Source organism: Cuculus canorus, chromosome 3 (genome assembly GCF_017976375.1).
Source record: "Cuculus canorus isolate bCucCan1 chromosome 3, bCucCan1.pri, whole genome shotgun sequence".
Taxonomy (NCBI): Eukaryota; Metazoa; Chordata; class Aves; order Cuculiformes; family Cuculidae; genus Cuculus; species Cuculus canorus.
Window position 1 is genome coordinate 53,484,468 of NC_071403.1, and position 20,681 is coordinate 53,505,148.

At 36.2% G+C, this 20,681-nt stretch overlaps 1 protein-coding gene across 2 annotated transcripts in view; it reads left to right on the forward strand.

The window, feature by feature from the left end:
• Window positions 1-20,370, forward strand: part of SHPRH (SNF2 histone linker PHD RING helicase) — a 51,769-nt gene extending 31,399 nt beyond the window's left edge. For both annotated transcript variants that reach the window (XM_054061757.1, XM_054061758.1), the window contains 9 exons: window positions 60-203; window positions 1,290-1,391; window positions 2,179-2,250; window positions 3,842-4,030; window positions 8,063-8,155; window positions 8,700-8,786; window positions 9,243-9,421; window positions 11,423-11,503; window positions 12,716-20,370. In XM_054061757.1, coding sequence (XP_053917732.1) covers window positions 60-203; window positions 1,290-1,391; window positions 2,179-2,250; window positions 3,842-4,030; window positions 8,063-8,155; window positions 8,700-8,786; window positions 9,243-9,421; window positions 11,423-11,503; window positions 12,716-12,812 — 1,044 coding nt within the window. In that variant the 3' untranslated portion in view covers window positions 12,813-20,370. The remainder of the gene's footprint in view (window positions 1-59; window positions 204-1,289; window positions 1,392-2,178; window positions 2,251-3,841; window positions 4,031-8,062; window positions 8,156-8,699; window positions 8,787-9,242; window positions 9,422-11,422; window positions 11,504-12,715) is intronic.
• The last annotated feature ends 311 nt before the right edge of the window (window positions 20,371-20,681 follow it).

Genomic DNA, 20,681 nt, shown 5'->3' on the forward strand with positions numbered 1-20,681 from the left:
GTCATGTAAAGGGAACTCGACTGAGATCTGTTACTGATTTGTTTAGGCTTTTCTTACAGTTACTTCATGAATATTGGATGGTGCTAAGGGATCATGTGTCTGCTATTGATGAACTGGCAATGGCAACGGAACGGCTGAGAGTACGTCATCCTGATGAGCCAAAACCAAATCCACCAGTTCTCTACATCATAGAACCACATGAGGTACAGTACTTGGCAGAAAAGAAATGGTATTTTTCTGAAAGAACCCGCCACCTATAAAAATAGAATCTGGATCTGGATCTAATGTCTGAGGTCTATAATATGCTTCTGTTTCCATTTCGGAAAGCCTTGGTGGAATAAAGAGTTTGTATCTATTTCTACATTCAATATACGGGCCTTTTTGTACTTGTTACTCTTATTTTCATATATTTTGTCAGCTTTCTGACTGTAAGAGTGGTGTGTTTCCAAAATACTGCTTTCCTTCGAGCAGTAGGTGAATAGCTCTGGGGCTTTTCTCTACAATTGCACAGTTTTCTGAGCCAGTGGAAAGTTAAATTGACTTGATTTCTCACCTATATAGCTGCTTTCCACGAGGGCCAGAAAAAAAGTCAGTGAAAACCTAAAAGATAAATCTTTTTTTCAGTGTCGTGGAATTTCTGAGATACTTTCAGTAGGAAAATAGATATTTAATCTGTGCATTAAAGCAATTTTTAAAATGCAACGTTTTGCTTAATAAATGGTGAACAAAGTCTAAGATTTATGTGTGTATGCAACAATAAAAGACACACCCATTACTTTGGACTTCATCCTTTGGGTCCTTGCCTCTTATATAGTATTAATAACTACATCACTTCCAACTAAATAATCTAAAAAGGAGTCAGCCTAGTGTTTCTGTCTTTGCATACATTAAATGAAAAGTGAAAGCTTCTAAGAAGTACAAATCAATTAATTGATTTTTTTTTTATACATTGTTTTTGGAACCACCAGTAGAATTTAGGATCTGTTTGGCTGTAAGAAGGTAGGTAAATGGAATGAAATTTGAAAGAAACTATTTAGTTATTTTAAATTGGGTTTGTCTCTGGAAAGAATAAATAGTGCAAATAAAACAATAAAAGAGCAAGTTTGTGTTCTTGCTAGGTCTCAGCCTATTCACAGTACTGTGTTCTTACTGGGTACAGGAAAAGAATAGATAATCAAGTTGTGACTGGGGAGAAGCATAGCTTAAATCTATGAAATTAACTGTTCTTCTGTCTACTTATTATGATTTTTTCCTTGCTTTTTAATACATGTTTAATACTATTTCCACAGGTAGAACAAAACAGAGTGAAACTTTTGAATGATAAGGCAGTTGCCAAATCACAGCTTCAAAAGAAATTAGGACAACTTTTGTATCTCACTAATCTGGAGAAAGTAAGATTTTACAGCTCCATGGTCATTCACATAGTGATGCACTGTGTTTACCTAATAGAACAAACCTACCATTACTTTTATTTAAAACTTGCTTTTTAAAGGAAATGTATTTTCTGTGAAGATGCATTACATGTTGGAATACAGTGTGGTGTTCTTTGTGTTATTGCGTAGTCATGAAGTTTATTGCGTTTTATATTTGTGCTATTTCTTTAATTGTAGACTTACAAAACTATGAACTACTTTTACATAGTTAAAACTTTCGTTAAAACTAACTGGATCATGTTTAGTAGAAGCCTTGTAAAATTACGTACCTCTCCATGTACAAAGAGCTTACCTTCTTAAGCAGAAGGATAATCAGGTATATGGGCTAAATTTGTATTAAAAAAAACCAGACAAAGCATGGGAATGTTACATTATTTTTATTGTAGTGTTCAAGTAAGTACAATTACACTTAAGAAAGCATAGTTAAGGCATGAAGTATATTTAAGGGTTTTTACAGCAACGTAGAGCTGATAGAAAATATGAGAAGTTTCTTGTTTGAAGCTTGTATTTTACCAGAATCTTTCAAAGCTGTAATAGAGATGTAGATCTGAAGGGTGACAGTATGAAGAGTGCCCCTTTTACTAACCATAAATTACATATTTTTTTTACTCCTCAAAATAGACTTACTTATTCATGAATGGTATTTTTTAGTTTGCTGACACACTTTTTAAGGACTGATTTATTTTTTTCTAGAATATAGAATAACTTGTGTTGAAACATAAAGTTTTTTTTTTCTACTTTGTAGTCTCAGGATAAAACTACTGGGGGTATTAACCCAGAACCATGTCCAATCTGCGCACGTCAACTGGGAAAACAGGTAAGATATTTAGTCAGCAGGTTTTTGGTTTTAGAACATCTTTAGAGAACCTCTTTAGAACATCTTTAGAACATCTGAGTGAGTTGTATGTCAAATTTTCAACATCTGATTTTAAATGAATCTGGTACTGAAATAGGGGAAATAAGCCTTTTCCTGTAAAGTACCAGCCAGCCTCTCCCCTGAAATATCACCTTGTGCAGTTGCAAGCGCCTCTGCTGCCTTTAGCTGTTGACGTCAATGTGTAAGTATTTTCACAGAAGTCTTCCAAGAATTGTTACTGATGGTTTTATAGCTGTTTTGCTTTCATAGTTTTGTCAGAAAAAACTCTGCCATTTGTGAGCTAATAGATTGAAGAAATAGATACGCTTTTGTAGTATACTGTTGTAGTTTGTTGTAACTGCTCTTATTGATGTTATTTTTTTTATTCTAGACTTTAAAGAAATAGCCATTAGCTACCTAAACAGTAGTAAAAAGCAATAGAATAAAGACTAACAATCTGAATTTCCTTCCTCGCTACTTGCTTTTTGTACTTCAGGAGTTGAAACTTTAGTGAGATTTAATCAAAACAGATCCATATGATCAAGTGCAAAGCCTTAGTTTATACTTACTGACCACACATTAGGTGAAAACATGAAAGGACTCCTGTACAGTCAAACTACATTGACTCATTTTCAAGGGTAGCTGGTTTAAGGTGTTTTGGCTTCTGTTAGCTTTATAGACATGTAAGCATGAACTGCTGTCCTGCCCATGACAAAATCCCCTCTGTACAATTCTTACTAGGATGGTACAGGTTTACACAGAGAACAGTTGTTTGCCCTGTTAACTGCTATTGTAATTCATCTTTGAGCAGGAGGAGCTCACTGAAAGCAAAAATAGTTTTTCTTTAACTTTGGCTGAGACCGCCGCTTAGGATGATAGTAGCTTCATGTCGCAAGGAACTTTTGGAACGCTTTGTGTAATTGAAAGAACCTTATAAAGGCCAAAAGATCTTATGCTTAATAGTCACTCTCCTAGTGAGTTCCCTCTGCTACTTTCTTTTTTTTTCTTTTAGAATGGCCTATAGAACAGACTAGTACAGAGTTAAGATCCTATTTGTAGGTGCAAAATCATTGGTTTACTTCTCTGTTACGGAAGGTCACAGGTGACACGTAGATGTTCTAGGACCCAGAGGACAGCTTCTGAAATGCACTGTCTTGTTTCTAATGCATTCTGTCAAAAAAAAGATTAAGTACGTCTGTAAATACTTAATCTCTATGCTTAACCTATGCATTAAGAATCATCATTCATAGAAGTGAAAGACTGTAATATCTCTCTCAAGTTTAAAACTGGGAAAACGAAAAAATTAACAATAAATGCAGAGAACTCCTGTGGATCATGACTTTCTGTGCTGGAAAACTTTGAAATCCAGGCTTTTTAGCAGCTGGAGTTGAGAGACAAATTCTAAAATTCTTCAATTTTAATTTAACTAGTTTAATTAAAATAATGTTTCTGTGAAAATGTAGCTTATAGTGTACTGGTAAACTAATTCTTTTGCATGGATCCAAAACTGATACTTTGTTGTGTTGTGTTTTTTTTTTAATTCTCTACATAGTGGGCAGTGCTGACGTGTGGACATTGTTTTTGTAATGAGTGTATAGCTATCATCATAGAACAGTACAGCGTTGGCACCCGTCGGAGCTCAATTAAATGTGCCATTTGCAGGCAGACAACATCTCATAAAGAAATATCATATGTCTTCACTGCCGAAACTGCAAATCAGGAGGATGATATTCCTGTAAAGGTACGTTGTTTGTGAGCTTTGTGGCTCACACTTTCAGCAGTGTGGTTTTGTTGCGTACTGCATTTAGGCAGACGAACTTTTAGTGCTTCCTGCATTTTAAACCTGTTGGTATTTGGTTAAAGCCCCACTGACTGTATACATATACCTACTGAAAAGAGGATTGTTGAATAAAGTGTGACTTTTGATCTTCAAATGGCTCCCTGCCTGGGCAATCCCTTTCTCACAGGGCTTTCACTGACAATGTATAGCTCTGTTAAAGACCAGTAACTGTATTTTCCAGTGTGACTTTCTGTGTTTATTCCTTTTAGCCTAGCTTTCTTGAAGGCAAATGTGGAGGAAAAGCAGCATCTCTGAGTCTATAGCCATTCTGACACATATATAGTGCATAGGTGCATTTTTGCTTTGCACAAAACTGTTGCACCACATGGTATTAAACCAAATACCTGTGGTTATTGCAGTTGTGGAAAAAATAGAGGATTCTGGGCTCAAATTCAAAGGTACAAGACTAATATTGGTAACATTTTTATTTAGATTATACTGCTGTCTTAATTAAAATATATTTATAATACAGCTGGACATACCTATAATAGTTTTAATCTGGTTATTTTATTTAAAAGTAATAATTAAATATTTTGACACAGTTCTATGATATTTGTGCAGTCTCCTTGAACCTTGCAGATGTAGTGGAGTTGCTGGACTGTACTGAAGTCAGTGCTAACCACATTCACACTACTTATGTCAGCCTTCCTGAACAACTGCAATTCCGTTTTATGAGTAGATGCTTCCTAACTCAAATTGTTATATTTGAAGTAGTTGACAGCTTGTGGCACCAGGGGGAGTAAATAGGCTATATTTTTGAAGTGCTAGTTACTAGGACCTGACTTCATATAGGTTTCTTAAACAGGTATTTCCTCAGGGTTTAGAGATACTACCCTGTTTCTAACCAGATAATTCTAGATATGTTTCATAACTTACATTACAAAACATAAATAGAATAAATAAATTTCATAAATAAAAAGCGGAACATATCATCTACTGTCCTGTGTAAAGGGTTGTGTTTTTTTTGAAGTATTTCTGCATCAAAAACTTGAGGCGAAGTAAAACTATGAATTCTGTGTGAATTCACAAGTCACCTTGAGAAAAGTCATTCTTATTTCAAGAAAAATTAGCAATTTATACTGTACCTTCATTGTTATGTATTATCAAAATAGGCAGCATTGTTAAAAATGCCCAGCTTGTATTCCTGTAAGGACGGTTAACAAAAGATAACTAAGTTACTGTGTTTTTTATAGAATACTGAGGTTAACATTACCTTGCAGTGTATATATATGAAAGTTGTGTGATTTATTCAGCTTTTTTTATATTTTCATCTGAACATTTTCAGTCCCTCTGCTCTCTTTCAGTATTCAGTACCTCCCTCTTTTTTTTTCCTCTTTTCGTTCTCTTTTTTCCTTCTGTCATGTAATATACATCTTAGAATCATAGAATAGAACCGTAGAGTGGTTTGGGTTGGAAGGGACCTTAAAGATGGTCTAGTTCCAACCTTCCAACCTGGGCAGGGACACCTTCCACTATATCAGGTTGCTCATAGCCCCATCCAACCTGGCCTTGACCACCTCCAGGGATGGACATCCACGACTTCTCTGGACAACCTGTTCCAGTGTCTCACCACCCTTGAAGTAAAAAAATTTCTTACTAATATCTACCCTAAATCTTCCCTCTTTCAGCTCACTCATTCTATCACTGCACTCCCTAATGAAGAGCCCCTCCCTAGCTTTCCTGTAAGCCCCCTTTAAGTACTGGCAGGCTGTTATAAGGTATCTTGCTCTTCATTGTATCAGCACTAGCCATCTTAAGTTAATGCCTTGGATTCAAAAGGACTACTGTAAATGGGGCCGTTTTATATTACGAGAGATTGCTGGCATCCTGGCATGTTTTGGTTCTGTAAATGCTTCCAGTGTCTGGTCAGTATTGCACTGGATTTTGCCAGCTTGTCATCTGAGACAGAAATTGCTTAAGAGGGTAGTTTTGAATCTAGTGTGTCCTGTTCCATTATTAATTAAAACTAATTAATCTGTTCATAAATACTTACCTGGCTATTCAGTGGGGTAATTTATTTTAAATAAGATGGACTGAAAACAAAGACCTCATGATACATCTATAAATTTCATCTCTCCATAAATATTGAGAACAAAATCAAATTTTTTATGTGCTATGGACCAAAGCTTTAGTCAATTGTTAGTTCGAAGAACAAGTCTAATTATAGTTTATCTAATATGATGCAAGCAGAGGAATGGAGAACTTTGCACACTGAAGTTATCATGTTTAAAAACTAGAGCAAAAAGACTGTAACCACTTTGATCATCATGATGTTCTTTTCTTTGCTATAGTTCCTCTGACTTGTCCAGTACAAAGTCATGTTTGTAACATCTGAGTCACAGGAAGCCTGAAGGCTGCAAGGAATAACAGCAGTCACTAAAGCTACTATCTCTTACAGCAAGGAAAAAAAGGACCTATGATAAGGTCCAAAAAAAGTCTGTGAAGAAGACAGCAGATAAGCAGGAATGGTCATAAGTGAGTCAGAGATGAATGTTATCAGAAAAGCCCATAAATGACCCTAGAATACATAGTAAATGTGAAAATTTAGTCTCGGATCTCCTAACTGAAGGTGGTTATGATTGAAAGGCAGCTGCTGGAGGGCTGCAGATATGTCATTCGTCCATGCAGATCATGACACCAACTGACAATAAGCATTTTTAATTGCCTGTCTGACTTTTGGAAACGGTTTTAATGTCTACCAGGTGCAAGAGAATTGTTATGAAAAAAGCTGGCTTACTTCTATGTCTATTGACATAGAGTTGGGATCACTATGGAAGAGCCTGGGAAATAAAATGGTAATGCTTTTTGCAGCTTTTGGTAAGGCAGTCTGCAGAAAGTCTTTTACATGTATTTCTGGAGCATTCATTTAGCTGCATAACATATGAATGATAAACCAGCCCAGCATTGGTTCCCAACTTGTGCTTAGACTGCTGACATACTTCCCCACCAATTCTGCGAGCAGCATAGCTTCAGTAAATGTGATCTCTTATTGTCGCAGGCCAGCATACTTAATTCAGTGTTCAGAGGACAGGTGCAGACAGAAATAAAACGATATTTGTCCAGCTGAATCTAGTGCAGCTTGAAATTACTGTGCATGTAAGAACTAGTAAAGAAATTAAATAAGAGCTGCTTAAATAAATGCGTTAGGTAAAATTACTGTAATGTAGAGTACATAAGGAATAGGGGGAGATACTAAAGATCTCTTTCTCAGAACCCTCTTCCTGACTAAAGGGAAAAGGGGGGAGCACAGAAATCAAAGTGGACAAGAGATAGAAAGTATTATTTGATTCATTAGGCACTGAAATAATTCTGAATGCAGAATATGAAGATATTTTCATTGCAGCACGTGATCCTTCAACAATTATTTTTATTATATTTACCAATTTCTTATTATTTTAAGAAATTATTCTTATTATTTTAACCATAATTAACAAGCTTCATAATACTGAGCATAAGTTTGGTGTTGCCAGAATGAGAAACAAAAGCAATAGAAGTAGAGTTCAGGTAGGTTTTTTTTTCATTGCCAATTTATAGGAATGTGAAAGGAGGAAAACTTAAATGTGCCTTTGGAAGGTTTCTTTAAAGAGTGCGCCACTAAGTTAAACCTCAGAAGGCCTAACTGGCTTGCTTGGTGCAACAGCACTGCTGGGGCTATCCGTTCTGCCTCACAGAGAACTAGAATGAAGAGCCACATAGTTATACCTATCTTCTGTTTACTGCACATGCAGTTATACATCGCTGATCCTATAGCAGTGCATTATAAGGGATGGATGAAAGGAATTAGTGCTACTTAACCTGCCGCTTCTCCGGGCTGCTGATTTTTAATTGTCTGTAAGATACATTGGAGTCCTAATAATGTTGTTTAATAAAACAATTAACATGGAAGGAGTTGTTTAATATCCTACTATACTAATGCTGTTTTACTTTTCAAAGGGAAGTCACTCCACCAAAGTGGAAGCTGTGGTCCGAACACTGAAGAGAATTCAATTTAAAGATCCAGGGGCTAAATCCTTAGTTTTCTCAACGGTATTAATTATCTTTTTCTGTCTTGTCTTTATGGGTGTGTGAGTTTAAAGACGTCATGATATTTTTAGGAATTAGTTTAGCTACCAAAACGTTGAATCACTCTGTACAGCCACTTGATTGTTTTGTGAATTTGTAGGGCATTCCTGTAACTGGGATGTGAACAGTGAAGGGAGTCAACAGATGTAAAAGCTTGTTTCTTTAAGGAGCAATGACTTAGACTTATATGGAGGCCTTAGAAATTCTAGGTATTTCTAAATGTAATGTCTGCATATTTTTGATACATTGTAAAACTGATTTTATGATGGCTACCAATTTTATTCAAGCTGCTCTTTTTAATTATAATTCTTTAGTTTTATGAAAGATTCAGTTTCTGGCATGCACATCTCTTTTTTTTTTTCTTTTAAATTGCAAGTACTAGTATTTTGAGAGGCCTATTTATCTACTCTTTCTTAGGGAAGTTAGTTAGTGTATTCTAGTTGTCATTGCTGTTTGTAATGTTGAATTACTTTTATTGTGTTGTGTATTGTTATTGTTTTTTTTACAGTGGCAAGATGTGTTGGACATAATTTCAAAAGCTTTGTATGACAACAACATGATTTTTTCTCAGATCAATGGAATTAGTAAATTTCAGGTACATAAAGATTAGGTTTTTTAAATCATTTTCGGGGGGGGGGAAATTTCAGTTCATAGAAGTTAGTTTCATCCTTTTCCTTCATTGCTTCATTTGAGATACAAAAAGCAGCAACTTTGTTTGGCAGAAGCTTTGATCTCTAACTCATTAATTCTAAAAATCACAATCACAAAAAGCCACAATTTAAAGCCTTGGAGATAAGTACATTCACTTTCGAGAGAAGCGTTGGCATGGATGTTAAAGATGAGACACAGTGATCACTGTGGCAAGAAGTTCTTGCCTTCCTGGTATCTGTCAGGTATCTGTTCTGGCATGACAAGTCCTGGATCAGTCAGACTGCAAGATGTCACTCTGGGGCCTTTAGTAGCTGCTGTAGTTTCCTGAAAGTACAGAGATGTCCCTCCACATTCTTTATTGAGGAACTTTTGTCATGCTGCTATGATGTTTGCCTTTCAGGAAAATCTCTCTGCATTTAAATATGATCCCAACATCAATATTTTGCTGCTGCCTCTTCACACTGGTTCCAACGGACTAAACATCATCGAAGCAACTCATGTTCTGCTTGTAGAACCCATTCTGAATCCTGCACATGAGCTACAGGCTATTGGCAGAGTACATCGTATTGGCCAGACAAAGTAAGAATTAAAATTGCATTGGGTGGTTTAGGTATGGTTCAGAATAGAACCGTATACTGCAATCAGAATAAATCTAGTTGACTGAACTTCTCAAGTTTGAAGGTGATGGTATTCATAGGAATCCTATTTTTAAAAATGATTGTATAAGGGACAGAAAGATTAAAATAAGTTTGCTGAAAATACACTACGTGTACTTTAGGGAGTTTGTGCTCTGAGAGTAAGATGCAGAAGCAAATTGCATTTAGGCATTTAGGAAGAGTGTAGGCTTTTGAGCCCAAAATCCTGAAAAACCTTCTTCAGCTGCTGCCCTAATTTATGTGTGCTGTTGGTGCCTTAGCCTCTAACTATTAAGTTCTGCTTGTAAGCATGTCCAGAAGCGTCTTAGCTTCACAGGTCTGAACAACTCGCTCTTTATATTGTATGTGGCTATGTTCAGGCCCAGCCCTTCCTATTTTCCTTGAGACCTCCTTCTCATTGATCATTCTCAGCTCCAGATTAGGACGGCTGGGGGTTTGGAGCCGGGGGGAGCCCAAAAAAGAAAGTTACAGCACACACTTTTTAGAAATGATTAGTTTTTAAATCACATTTCTGCTCTCACTCTGTCCAGACCTTTTTGAAGACATTAATGAGTTTGCGTATCTTTTGTTTCAGTGTTGTAGATTTTACATGAGTAGTATTGAATACTTAACAGAGATTTTGTAAATTTTGATTTCACATCATTTGAAAAAATAGTAAACTACTGTGCATGAAGAAGAAAAATAGATCAAATGAATTCTGAAATAACAATATTCTAGAATAATAGTGGGGGTTGAGTTCCAGAAATGGAGGCAAAGCAAGAGGGCATGAATGAGCATGCATGCAAAAGAACATCTATAAGCAAATGGATATTTGGGTGTGTTGGTAAAGACTTTGAATTAACTGTGAGGGCATAGGAAAGACTGGTTGCAACAGCCTGCATTATTGTTCGACATGATGCTGGCACAAAAGGTCTGGCAGAAACCTTGCAATAAAACTAGCAGGAATGTATGCTGTACTTCTTAAGAATAAGACCTCAGAAAGGTTTATTTGAAAAAGGGCCGTGATCGAGTGCTGTGAGCATAAGGGAATGTGCTGTTTAGTGTCACTGGTGCAACTACCAGTTCGGTCAAGTTCTTATTTGCTTCTCTTTTTTTTTTTTTTTGAGTAGACTTTTGCCAGTGAATCACAAAGTATTGCCACAGAATCCATCTATGTAATGGTACCTGCCAAAGTTTCCATTTAAGATCTGAAAAAAATATGAGCACTTTCAAGGGTTCATATCTTGAAAAGCATTTATAATGGAGAGCCTGGGATGATTTTTCATTTTTTATCTTTGGAGCTGACTCCATTTGACTTTCTTCTGACATTTCTTTTTTTATTACAGCTTTCTTCTTGACATTTTATTTCATAAATGGAGTTCTAATTTTGTTTTATTTTTATTGACATTTTGGTTTTTATGTTTTACTGTTGCTTAAAATTTCGTGTTTAGTGACTGCAGTTACTGACTTAAAAAGAAATAGTATTTTGCCATCTGCAAGAACACTATTGTTAAAAATCTGGGAATGAGCTTTAATTATCCATCACACTGACCTCTGCTCTTAGACCGACTTGTGATAATGCAGTTAAACCAGTGGGCCAAAGTAATTCTTTTTAAATGACAATCTTGAGGACCGACTGTAGGGACACAGAAAGCAGAAATTTCCCCAGCATCTGCTTTAGGATTTTAGTTAATACGGCCCATATTCATTTAATATGTGATTCAGCCAAGTGGAATTTTGTGCTCTGGGAAGCATTAAAGATCCTTAAATGTCAGTGGAGTTGTTAATCACCTTGTAAGATTCTTTTCTTAAAATACAGAGGCCTTTTTTCACTCTTACAATAATCGGTACGAGACAAAAATGTAGTCATGAACTTTGACAGCAGCAGCATAACTTCTGCTCACTTCTGGTTTTCTTTTTGTTTGTTTTTTTTGAACACATTCAGATCTACCATCGTTCATAGGTTTCTTATAAAAGCAACAATAGAAGAGAGAATGCAGACTATGCTGAAAACTGTAGACAGAAGGTATGTGTTGAATTTTTCTGAAAAATTATTTTACTGAAATGAAAAGGTGGTTCTCAACCATGCTTTTATTAGTTAGGTATGCATATCTTATACGTAAACTTCAACTGTTCTCCTTCAAATTGTTTTAATTGACAAAAAAGTTTTAAGGTTTGAAAAATTGATCTTTTAACCTAGTTGCAGTAACTTGAAACTTAAGGTATTTTAATACTCTTGGAGAATACTTGGTTACATTTTGTATGTTTTATTTCATAAAAGCCAAGTTAGTTAACAGAACACGTGTTATGATTTATCTTTTCGGTTTACCTATTTCTATTGGTATGAAAGCACTGTTACTAGAATCTTTAATGTAGGACGTTAGAATCTTTAATATAGGATGTCAGTTCTTTCTTTCATTACTTTTAAATTCTACAAACTTAGTCTCAGTTCTGTCTCGCACTGATTGGTTTTGCAGTCAGTGCAAGAGTTGTCCAGATGCTAGCTCAAAAATCAGTCTGATGTGCAGACACAAAGCAGTTTTCAGTGTGTTTATCTTTTCAAAATCTATAAGCAATGACAGACTGGGAATGTGACAAAAGTGGTATTTACATTCTTTGTGCAGAAAGTGTGAAAGGTTTTTACCTCTAACTATATTGTATACACATGCCGAGTCTAGGAGGAGCCTTACTTTAAGAAAATTAGTTATTTTTCCAATTTTTGGGCTGTTGAGACTAAAATTGAAACAAAAAATTTACATGTATATCTTTGGCTGTAATTATGAAAAATCTTGGCTTTAGCTTTGCAAGAATGATTAATCAGTTTACGTATTTGTAAAGTAGCACTGCTTTTGCATATAAAATTCAGATAAATATACAGTGATTGAATGATCCAATGAGGGCTAATGTTTTGAAAATAATATCAAACCTTATGCCTGAAAGATGAAGCCTGTCCTTTAAATATTGAGAGCAATGCGAGTTGTCCAATGTTCTGCTGCCTGTGCAGTGTTTGGTGTTGACCACTGTTGGGGACAGTACATGGACTTTGTATCTGACTTGGAATTTGCAAGAGGAGGAGCTGATGTATGTATTTTCCCTGATACGAAGTGTGTTTTCCTTCTGAACTTCAAAGTTGTACAGTTACTGTACTCTGAACCATGTCGTCTTTCTTCAGTACATACCGCTTGTTACTTAAGAAGATTCCTTCTCTCATGTTTGCATGCAATTTTTTTTCCCACAGCCACACAAGCTCTTCCATGAAACAGTCAGAAGCCTCAGTTCTGACAGTGGCAGATTTGGCTGACCTTTTTACAGAGGAAACTGAAGAACTTGAGTAAGAAACATTGGTTTGGCCTACTGAAATCAGAAAGTACCTGAGCTATTAAGCACCAGTATATTATCCACTTCATTTGTCATTCCTGTAAACATCGTTTAACGTTTGTCTGTAACAGAGCTATTGGAATAGAAAAGTCTTAATTGTTACTGTTTTATTCTGTGGTGAGGTTCTTGGCAGCACACGCTTCTGATAGCACTGGAGAAAACTTGCACTTTGCACATTATACAAAACCATGGATTTTATTCCCAAAGAGCATTTAAGTTGGATACTAAAACTTGAGATCTTGGACTTTGGTTGAGATGATTTTTTACCATCAGGTTTGATTGGATAGTAGCTCAGTCTGAGAGCAAAACTCTGTGGGTGGTTGGGTGGGAAAGGGAAGCAGAAAAACACAAATCTGATTTTTTTTTATTTTTTTTTTACTCTACAAAGAACTGTTAGAAAAAATGATTGTAAATATTCTTCTAGAAAGGGCTTGTTAGTATTTAATGCAGAGTTATTGAGTGTATTATTGGTAACACTTTAAATGACTAATCTTTGTTAATAATTTGGATATTTGTATTAGGCTTTTAGATAATCATAAAGCCTTTTGACAGTTAAAAATTTCATTGTTAGTGCTTACTGACTGCAAAATGATGATAATTAAATTATGCTTTTTGTATGTGTGTTGGTCTGGTAATCAGTTAAATACTAGAACTTACTGTACATGTTTTCACTTACTCTTGAAGCCATGACTAATGTAGTGCTTTGTTTAAAAAAAAAAAGTAATGCATTTGTTACAGAACTTTAAAAAAAACTAATTGGTTAAGTTGCTGATCACTTTTTATAATGTTTTAGTGCTTCTGCATATTTTCTTACCCTGATTTTTGTCTAGTTCTCCCCCTTAAAGATGCAGCAACCTAAATATTAAAAATAAATGTCATTTATAAGGTAGGCAATCTAATTATTAGGTACCTAGTCTAAGTTAGCTAATCAGTGGAGAGAGACGAAACTTTGGTGAAGCTTCTTCCTCAAATATGTGAGATCGTTCTACCCTATCTCTATTGACAGAGAGTTTAGAAAACAAACCTAGGCTAACTTTTAGACTACTGAAAGTAGGACAGATAAAATCTAAGCTTTTTAGCATAGATTATGGGTACACATTTGCTTAACACCATTTTGAAAGTCTTACAGAAGCAAGCTCAGTTACGCAGTTAGTGTTGGACAGAATTTTGTGTTTAGAGACTGGGGAAATGTATATGCGTAGGTGACAAGCTACTGCCCTCCAATTACAATATTGTTTCAGTACTACTATTTCAGTAGAAAATGTTTTTTTACATTTTGGAAATCTTACTTGAGGTTGAAACTAAAATGAGTCCTTGAAGAATTCCATTTCAGAGTTTATACTTTAATCATATCCACTAAATACATTTGCATTACAGTTATTGAACTTCTTGAGTTCTGTTTTCAATCACACTACATTTGAGTTGCACCGTTTGGGTATTAAGTTTGTCTGCATGGCAAACAACTTTTCTGCTGCTGACCACATATGCGAATAGAATTTACATGAATAATATTGTATCAAGAAATGTTTTTTTTGACAGTTATAGTCATTTGTCCTTCTGGGCAGGTTAGATACTTTGTTCTAAAGACTATTCGAGTAAATTTACATACAATGTATTTTTATTTCCCGTATTTGTAATATGTACTAGTCTTATTTATACAGTTTGTTTTGGAGATGACTGATCTTTTGCAGTTTTCAGTTTGCAGCAAGGGTAATAGAATAGGTAGTAGGCGTTTTTAAAATGAGATTGATCCAACAGTTTGCACAGAGACTGACATCTCCATCTCTGAACATGTTAAGAACTCAAATGAACCCGAGCAACCTGATCCAGCTTTGAAGTTGGCCCAACTGAGTGGTGTGTTGGACTAGATGACCTCCATGGATCACTTCCAACCTAAATTATTGTACAGTGTACTGGAGATCATGCTGTACAGACACTCCAGGAACTCTGAAGGCTGTAGTTCCAGTTACCTTATCATCCTCAGAATTTTAATATTGTACGACGTAATGTGACTGAACAAGGAGCTGCTATTCACTCTGAAAAATTGTATGTTAAACAGCATGGAAGCACAGAGTTTAACATTCATAGCCCCCATTTTAAATAACTAGATGTGGGAATAATAGTTGTCAATGAATGTGAAGACAAAAGCAAACTGAAAAATATCTGCTATGAGAAGTTTCCCCAGCTCTGCAAGTTTTTGGCCTATTTATATGAAGATGGTATTTTCATTGTTTATTTACAAAAATATGGCTTTTGGATTCCTAACTAAAAGCATAGCTTCTCGTCAAGCAGTGCATGAGTCTTTAGTCCTGACTTATTTTTTTTATGCTTCCTTAGCAGCGTGGAATGCCAGAGATCTGGTTCTAGGCGCTCTCCCAACCTTCCTGGAACACCAGGACCTAGAACTTCAGAGGTATAACAGAAAAATGTGTCAACTACTTAAAGCACTTCTTGGAAATTGGAAACTTGAGCCGTTGAAGTATATAGCCTGTGTCAGCAGTAAAATGGATTGCTCAAGTTTCATGTAATTTAAAGTACAGAGACTAAATTTAAAAAAATATTTTGAGAAATCATCCAAACTATTGATTTACTGCTTTGTGCCATTCTTTGCTTCATTTAGTTTCTCTGACAAAGGTTTTCTTTCAGACTTCTTATGACACCTCATAAGGTGAATTTTTTCTCTTTTTTTTTTTGTCTGCTAAGGGTGCAGCTTGTACATCTGCAGTGCTTTTCTTTTGTCAATGCACAGTAAGCTTATTTTCAGTCTCCTATGATTTTGCCCTCTATCAAGAGAAGACTTTTTTGTAGACGTCTTAGCTGAGAATAAATTTTGCCCTGTTGTAATAGTTCCAATATACTCCTAGAAATGGCATTTTCCAGAGAAGACAGAAATCTATGTATACTAACTGCAGTGTTTATATGATATACATGTAGACATATGCACAGTCATGTACTGGATTCTCGTGTTCTGCTAAAACATGTAAAAATGATCAGAGTTGACAATTTTATTTTTCCAGTGAAGTCAGTCCCTTTAAAAATGAGGCTCCAACTGAATGGGTAACTATTGTATTGTAAATATTGTAGTATTGAACTCAAGTCCCTAGTATTCATTCTACATATTGTACAGTTATATACAGTATAAAGAGGACACTAAGCTGAACTCAGCTATCAAATGTAGTTAAGGAATTAAGTCACCTGTTAGAGGGGGAAGTAAATAACTTAGGGTTCCTAAACACTAAAATAAGTCGACTTAAAAAATTGGGATGCAAGATAATCTGTGAGATGCCTGCTCTCTACAGCTTCCTGAGGAGGTGAAATGAAGAAGGGCTGAGCTCTTCTCCCTGGTATCCAGAGATAGGACACTGGAACAGGCTTCCTCGAGAGGTAGTCTATGCCTAAAGCCTGTTGATCTTTAAGAGGCATTTGAACAATGCCCTTAATGTGCTTTAACTTCTGGTCAGCCCTGGATTCATTAGGCAGTTGGGACTGGGTCGTTGTTGTAGGTCTCTTCCAACTGAAATATTCTGTTCTACTTTGTAAGAGAATGGCACTTGAAAGGTGCCTTCAACCATTTTAATGGCTCATTCTGCAGTAATAGAGCATATGCATATATTCATGTATATTCAGTACATTGTCTCAGACAAATAATTACTATTAAAGTTATATATTGATATGGGCCACTGCTCCACTACGCGCTTCATATTCATTTATAAAACATCAGCTTTGGGGTACATTGATGCAATAGGGCATACATTTTATAGAGAACAGACAAAGCCATTATATCCAGCTGTGACTTTTTTTTTATTCTCCTTTTTCCATCACATGCAGTCGCCTTGGTTGGTATTCTGCAGTGTAGGCTTTGAAACAACACTAGAATAAATGATGAAGGAACAGAGGCCACACTTGACTGAAGTGATGAGCACCTGCTTTTACATCGCCAAGCTTGGTTTGCTTAAGCAATGTGAAAATCAACCTGAGAGTTTCTGTGGGGATCATTTTTATGTAACTGCCACACATTACTATACTAGGCTTTAATACAGTAATTCCTGGAAATGCCTCTTCTGTTGCCCTGTTGGCAACCCAAGCCCTGCAAACAGGAAATCTTGCTTGCAAAAAGTTTCTGACCTCTTCTTTGTTAACATTAGGGCCATTTCCTGCTCACAAAAAGGCATTTGCTCACAAAATGGCAAATAATGATACTAATTCTTCCTTCTCCCATTTAAATTAGTGCACATTTATCTTGTAAGAATGTTTTCAGCAGCTGCAAACAGTAGATTTGGTTTCTATTCCAGCTTCTCCTGACATACTGGAAAGTAAACCAAAGTAGTGTAGGTGTAAAGCTAACAGCTCCTCCCTGCAATGTTTTCTTTGATGTGCAGCACTTTAAAAATACGTACACTACCTATTCTGCAGCAAATATGCCTAATTATGACATAAGATCTTTCATTGTGTACTAGCGTTCTCTTAAATGCATTCCATCTTCATAGCGCTTCCCTTTAAATACCACAAAGAGCATGCTATGTGTCTGGTCCATGCAGCAAGGAAGGGACGTAGATACAGGTGTTTTTCTCTTCTAGTTCTCTACAGAGTCTTAGTAAAGCAATGTAGGACTTTGTGCAAATGATTGTACTGTGCTAACTGCTGCTGCCACTGTTAGCTTTTCACAACAGGTCTGATGGAAAGACATTCCATCATACAGCTCCTCTTTTAGAAGTAGAAAGCCCAGGGCACTTCACTACCAGCCAGAAAAGAGATGGATGGAATATCAGTGAGTCCTGGTGATCCATTCATACCTGTTACTGCTGTTGCATTTGCTGTAGTGGAGCTGGAACCTACACTAGATAGAGTTGGAGAGGAAGAGGAGGAGGTTGGAGGGAAAATTTGAGGACTAGTTGTAAAACCTTCCTCTGAATGCAATTCTGCTAATTTTCCTGTGGGATGAATGAGTCACTGATATGAGCAATGAACAAACAAAGAGTGAAAGGTCACAAGTGTAACCTATTCATTGGAGTTTAAATACAGAGGCACATTTTTGTGTGTTCATGATTTGAGATTATAATTATTTTCTTACCAAAATCTTGGGATATGAGTATACAATGCTTTGCAGTGGTTGAGCAAATGGGAATATTGATAAGTGTTACTCCTGTAGTACATGTTTTGATGTGCACCTAAGAAAAGTCATAGGACGAAGCCAAATTTATGCTGCGGATTTGTGAAGGGTAACAGTTCAAACTCAAGAGGATATACGTTTTCAGACCCCCTGAAACAAACTGAGTTTTGCTTAATAAAGAGAAGTTAATTAATCTCTTCTGCTGTAAACGTACAAGTGTCTCTGAAGGGGTGAGATAGTGAACTTCTTATTTTCCATCTGGGAAATTCTGCACCTATCAAACTTCCATGTCAGCAGAGGGGATGAGAGGAAATAAACGTAGGCCAGTGCTCTTGTGCAGGGAAACTGACTGCTGAGAAGTCTTGCCAAAGGTTTTAGCCTGCTATGTGAGAAGATGATTCTGAAGAATCTCCTTTTTTGCATACTCTTAGCTACCAGGTACCTTGTAAGTATAGGTTTTCTGTACAGTTTCTACAATTCATAACGTGTGCTTCCTTCATCAGCAAGCTACCACTATTCAAAAGAATTTTCCTGTTTTCCATGAGGAGTGTGTATGTCTTGTTACTTATTCTTAACAAAAGTGGGTGCCTGTGAATCACTTACAGCTCTTGTCAAAAGCCTCCAAAGTAGAACAGAAGGACATAAAACATCAAAGGTGTGGACGAAGTGAATGAAGTGAGGGGAGTTCTACTTCAGCCTAACAAAAGTCACACTATGCTGCTGCTGCACAAGAGAAAAATGTGTGAGTGGGGATACTGTAGGGGATGGGTCTTGTCATGTCTTGGAGGATTGATTCTAAAATAGGTAGAAAAAGCAGTCTGAGTAGTTTTTTTCTCCACAGACTCTGCACTTCAGGAATTCAGTTGTTGGGCACAGGACACTCTTTGGTCATTTTTTGAGGCATTTGTCTCTGTGGAGAGGGTTTTAAAACCCAAAACCATGACCCTGGGCCCCTCCATTGAACTGAAACCCCCCCCCCCACCTTTTATACCCACCAGAGAAAGCAAAGGGCAAAGAAAGAGAGGAGTCTTCAGAGATATCCTGACTTGGAACTGTGGGGGGAAGTTTGTTACTGTGCTTTTGCTACATGTTGCTTATTGGTTTGCTGGGTGTGTTTGCTGATTTCTTTAACTTCAGCAGATGATGCTGAGATGGGAGAGGGTGAGTTGTGTATTTTTCTTGAAAAAAAATACCCTCTTTCAATAAGCAATGATTGTGTTTCAGTGGAGCAGTTACAGCAACACAGAAACCCTGTGATCCAGGTTCTTAACATACACTCGTGTATTGTCAGCTATAAAACTTAAATCAGAATCAGTAAAAGTAGAAGGCAGTACTTCCTTGGTGTCATACTGATATGTATGTGGGATGTATAACAATTTTACATAGTACTGAAACAAAATTTCTTTCATAAACTCTGAATTAGTTTACTACTAGAAGTTTGTTGCTTACAAAAGGACAGCTAGAGTCTTTGTAATGTTTTAAATCTGAATAAATATAGGTTATAAAATAAAATGGTATGTTACTTTCAGAAAGTAACACATAGGAGAGAAAAGGGCGGTTTTCAATAGTGTTCCAAACCTGAAATTTCTGGGCGATAAGCAAAGAGAATTTTGATTACCTGATGTTTCCTTGCATTATGTCAACACTGTAATTTCAATGAAATAACTTGTCTAGAAAGTAGGTCAACTGTTTATTTAAAAAATTACTAGGGATGGATATGTGTACAACTTTAAGTTCCCTAATCTCACAGCAATTTAACATTCCCATCAATAACCTTTCTTTTGCATTCAAAATTTGCTGTCAGAAGTGTATCATACTGTCTCTGAAGGTTTACAGCTATTTAAAAGCCTTTGTGAACACAAATCTTTGTCATATTACCCTGCTACTGAAGTAATACTGATTGTTGCAATAGTCATTAAATATCCTTTTCCTTCGAATTTATGCAAAAATAGCTGGTGCCTCTTTTAAGAGACAGTGCTTAATTTGTGTTCCTAGTCATTTTGCTTAGTACGTTGCTGAACTGTCTGATAGACGTTACCTGTTAAACAGAATCAGTTATTAGGAATGCTCTGCATGTGTAAATAATTGTTATTCAAAACTACAATTACAATATGTAGAGGAGCCTAGGGGTCCATAATTATTCTTTTTGGTGTGGTTGGTTGAACCCAGCTCAAAAAATGGTGCCTCTGGGAAACAGCAAGCACTTCCCTGTAACACTTCTTTGCTGCAGTCTCCAGCTCCTTAGAGACTGGGCCTGGGACACCTCCTCGATAGAGTCATCTGTCAGATCAGTTGTATCGTGTTTTCCTTCCTAGAACTGTAAATGACTCCTGGTCAATCCCAATATACAAAGAATTATTTTTAGTACTGTAGTATAATTAGGAGTTTTATTTGGCCCACTGCTGTATCGCAGTTCGTATGTTACTGTTTCTAATTCCTTTTAACATTTTCAAAAATGAATAAAGAAATAAAATTGTTTGGTTAGTTATACCTAGATAGAAACTAAAGAATGAAGAAAATAGCTATTATGTTTCAAAAAAAGACTAACTTTATGACAAAACATGAGAAATTGTATTGAAAATAAGGTATCTTAACTGAGTTTGAAGTCAGCACTCCAGCAGGTCCCTTATTTTTATGTGCACTGTGCAAATGCTTGGGATATAATCCAAAGCCCAAATCCAAAATGGGAGATTTTTCTGTCGAGTTAAATACTGTG